This window comes from Ursus americanus, chromosome 24 (assembly GCF_024610735.1).
Source record: "Ursus americanus isolate L20-20 chromosome 24, mUrsAme1.1.p, whole genome shotgun sequence".
NCBI classification, from domain to species: Eukaryota; Metazoa; Chordata; class Mammalia; order Carnivora; family Ursidae; genus Ursus; species Ursus americanus.
Window position 1 is genome coordinate 34,163,832 of NC_142150.1, and position 4,378 is coordinate 34,168,209.

The 4,378-nt window shown below is 39.3% G+C and overlaps 1 protein-coding gene across 1 annotated transcript; it reads right to left on the minus strand.

Moving 5' to 3' along the window:
* Positions 1–1,088: 1,088 nt before the first annotated feature.
* LOC123785294 (olfactory receptor 2G3-like) lies at positions 1,089–2,021 on the minus strand. Its single transcript, XM_045787022.2, has one exon. It carries the CDS (start codon positions 2,019–2,021, stop codon positions 1,089–1,091), a length of 933 nt encoding a protein of 310 aa, XP_045642978.1.
* Between the last annotated feature and the right edge of the window lie 2,357 nt (positions 2,022–4,378).

A 4,378-nucleotide genomic window follows, 5' to 3' on the forward strand; every position in this document is an offset into this window, starting at 1 on the left:
TGGTTAGTGATTTTGCTTTTTACTTGTTAAGTCAATTTTAAACCAGTGAGGTCCACTTTACCTGTATTCCATCAGACACACTTCATTTACTGATTGCATATGACATTCATATTTAGGTGGAAGAAATGGTGGCATTTTAGTTGTTGAATATCTGTGAAAGTGAATTACACTCTTTTTATTTTATTCTAAATTGTAAAACAACAACTGAGAAAATTTTAGAAATAGGGTATCTAACTTAATAACATGTTAATCAAAGGCCATATTTAATCTTATTAAGTATAATAATGCTAAATTATTTTTTTCTATTCTCTTAATTCAAAAAATAGTTCTTTTTAAAGATACCACTGGTTGAAAAGCTTGAAAGCACAGGAAATATTCATTTCCATATATATGTGATATATATATATTCCACACAGCAACCAGAAAACCTTTCAAAAATGTAAGTTGTGTCATATCATCCTCCTTCATAATACTTACATTTTACTAAGAATAAATCTTTATTCCTAATGCAGTCATCTCAGCCCTGCACAGTCTGGCTGCTGCATGAAATTTAAACGAAGCAATGTTTCGATAGATTTGTTGCAAAACAGGTCTATATGTAAAGGGGTCAGAATTGGTCTCAACCACAAAGTAGATGCAGTCTTGTTTCCTTGTAAACTACAAAATTAAGACGGATGTGAAGTGTTACATCCAAAAACCCTTATCTGAAGTTTTCTATTTGAGTTAAAAATTCAGAATGTTTCTCTGTATGAAGATGTTTTAGATCCTACCGACAGGATTAAGATGTTTCATCCTACAGTTATAATTTCAAGCAATTAATTTCAGATAGTCTGTGATTTAGAGAACCAAGATGTCTCAGGGAGTAAGCAGACAGTCAGTCAATAAAGGGAGTTGTTTTCACCCATTAAAGCCATCATTTGTCCTTGGGGCCAATGTGTTTCCTGTTGCGTTTGCAGCTGGATTTATGTGTCCTTTATGAATGGCAAGAGAAACACTGACTGTTCAAGGTCTTATTTATTGTCTCACTTCATATTCAGAAGTCGGTTATCTTAGATTAACGATTAACTTTAGCGTCCCATTAAGGCCCTTCATGTCCTCTGCTTTGCAATAGCTCTCCTTAGAGCGCCTTTCACATCCTGGTTCCTTAGGCTGTAGATCAAGGGGTTGAGCATGGGTGTGATCACAGTGTAGAACACCGCGATGATCTTGCCCCCAGCCCTGGAGGACTTTGACTGGGGTCTCATGTACATGAAAATGGCAGTTCCATAGAATAGGGCCACCACTGTCAGATGGGAGGCACAGGTGGACAGTGCCTTATGCCTCCCAGAGGCTGACCGTATCCTGAGAACTGATAGAAGGATTCGGGCGTAGGAAACAACAATGAGGAGAAAAGGGATGAAGACAATGATGATACTGAAGATAAAAACAACCAGCTCAGTAAATGAGGTGTCAGTGCAAGCCAACCTCAGGATGGAAGGGACCTCACAAAAAAAGTGATTCAGGACATTGGGCCCACAGTAGGGCAAACTCAAGGTAAGGATATTGATAACCATGGAACTCAGGAAGCTACTGGACCAAGAAATGGCTGCCAGTTGGACACAGATGCTTTGGTTCATAATGATGGTATAATGGAGAGGATGACAAATGGCTACATATCTGTCGTAAGCCATGACCCCAAGGAGAACACATTCAATCATTCCAAAGGAGAGGGAGAAGTACATCTGAGTAGCACAGCTAGAGAACGGGATGGTCTTTTTTCCCATCACATTGGACAGCATTTGTGGGACATTCGTGGATGTGTAGCAGATATCCAGAAAGGATAAATTAGTGAGGAAGAAGTACATGGGCGTTTGGAGGCGAGGTTCTATCTGGATAATAGTGATAATTATAATATTACCCACCACTGTTAATAAATAAAAGAACAAGAACATAATAAAAAGAATGAGCTGCATCTTTGGCTGAGACGAGAGCCCCAGGAACACAAATTCAGTCACAGTGAAGTTTGCTTTTATCATATTCATGTTTTCAGGCCCCCTCCCTCTCACAGAACCGTCCACCTGAAGAGGAACATCAAATGTCCTATATCGATAGCACAATGTTGGAAACTCATGACATAAATAAGAAAACAAAGAGAAGCCTTGATCTGAAATTACATCCTGAGTATCTGAGTTGTATTACCAATGGAAACCTTTTCTACTTTTGGAAGGCATATTCTCTTGATGAGATTAAGAATTTCACACTCAATTGCTGATTGAGTTAAGCAGATATTCTTGACTTTTCTCCAAGGGTATGCTCTTTGGCTGTTCATAATCTGTCCAAAACCTATTCATTCTTCATTCTTCAAAGCTTTACTCATGGCTCACCCCTTTAAAAAGATCCAATTATGTCTTAGTTCTGCACCTAATAACAGAGCAGCATATGACATAGAAATTAAGTAAAAAACAGTGAAGGGCATTACTTCGTGTTCTAACCTAAAAGTAAAGGCAGAAACAACAGCCTGTGCTTTTTCTGTATCACTCTGATGCGACCTTCTCATGCCCGGACACCCTGATATCCTAAAGAACAAAGACCGCACACACCACCAACCAAACCAGTCATGGGTCACACTAATGACAGTTCTACCAGCCTCACCATTTCCATACTGTGGGGTCTTGGGTAGTTTCATCATACATAAAATGGGATTAATTGATAGAATAATGGGAATAAATTTTTTGCAGATTATATTAAATAATGTGAATAAAGAATTTAAAACAATGTCTACATTTAGGAAATAATCCACAAACAACACTTATTATTAATAGTCTGACTAATGTATAGTGATGAAACATTTATCTAGAACTCATTTCTCTAATAACAACTGTTTCAGAGAAATATTAATAAAAAGGATCTAGACAAGTTAAAGTTACCAGGTCTATTCGTTGAGAACTCCTTAGCCCTGACCCTGTGCCTACGTACCCTAAATTTATTTATGCACCAAGTAAGCATGTTCAGTTAACTGACTTGCAGCCGTGAGCAGATTAAAAGCAATGACTTAAGACAGATATGGGGTAAGGAAAATTCCTCGAGGTAGGCATCATTGCAGTAACCAGAGGAAGCTGCCAACCACGCATTTGCCCATTTCTGCATCCTTTTTGTGTCTTCTTTCTTTTTCATTCTTTCTTTCAAGAACATCTGTATGATAATCTAGTATGGGCCAGATGCTGGGTATATACTGGTAAACACAAGGGACATTTCAACAGTCTCAGAGCTTATGGTCCAGTGGAAAGTTATGATGAAGGAAACAGCCCCATCCCTGAGAGCATGGGGAATCTTATCAGGAAGACATTTAAGAACCAAGTAGTTATGGGTCATGAAAAAGACTACTTTAGGCAACACATCCTTTCTCAAATAATACTGATTTGCATGTAATATCTTTTAAAGGGATTTCTTATGGGGCATCCAGGTGGCTCAGTCAGTTAAGTGTCTGTCTTCAGCTCAGGTCATGATCCCAGAGTCCTGGGATGGAGCCCCCTGTCGAGCCCCCTATTCAGCCCCCCTGTCAAGCCCCCTGTTGGGCTCCCTGCTCAGTGGGGAGTCTGCTTCTCCTTCTCTCTCTGCCCATGCCCCCCCCACTCATGCTCTCTCTCTTCCAAATAAATAAATAAAATCTTTAAAAAATAAATAAAAAATAACTAAAGGGCTTTCTTATATTTTGATTTAAATCAGGGCTTTTCAATTCAGTGAACTGATGAAACTGAATTATCTAAAATCTGAAGTCCAGGGATAAAGGAGGGATGCGCCTGGAAAGAGGAGGGAGATTTTAGGTCACAGTCCCGTTTTCACCAGGCGCAGCAGGAAAGGGAGTGAGCAAGGAGACTATAGAGCTCCCTTCCAGGCCCTTCAATCAGCACTAACCAAGTTCTGCAAATAAGAAATGTTTTGGTGATATTAGGAGTGATTACAATGACAACAAATGACATCCACAACGAGTTTCTCAGTAGACAAGATGTCATTCAATCAGGAGATCACACCACTGGTAGTGCAGTACACGAATCCACCATGGGAGAGCAAGGCGACATGTCTGGGGGACTTTGCACAATTCATGACACCAACCTGTGACCAACTGTCCTCCTCTGTACGGTGGGGACAGAGTAGCCTCAGAATCGATACATGAGATAAATGAGATAATGCATGTAAAGCACCTAAAACAGAGGTAGACATATATTGTAAGGGCTCAACATATGTTAAGTATTATTATTATAATTCATGCGATCCTCATTAGACAATCTTTAAGTACACAAATCATGAGTTATTGGCACTCCTCACCCACTCCCCTATAGGGCAGAGAGACTAAGTCTTTAAGATAGCAAACAACTTGTTCTTTTTTTTTTTTTAAGAT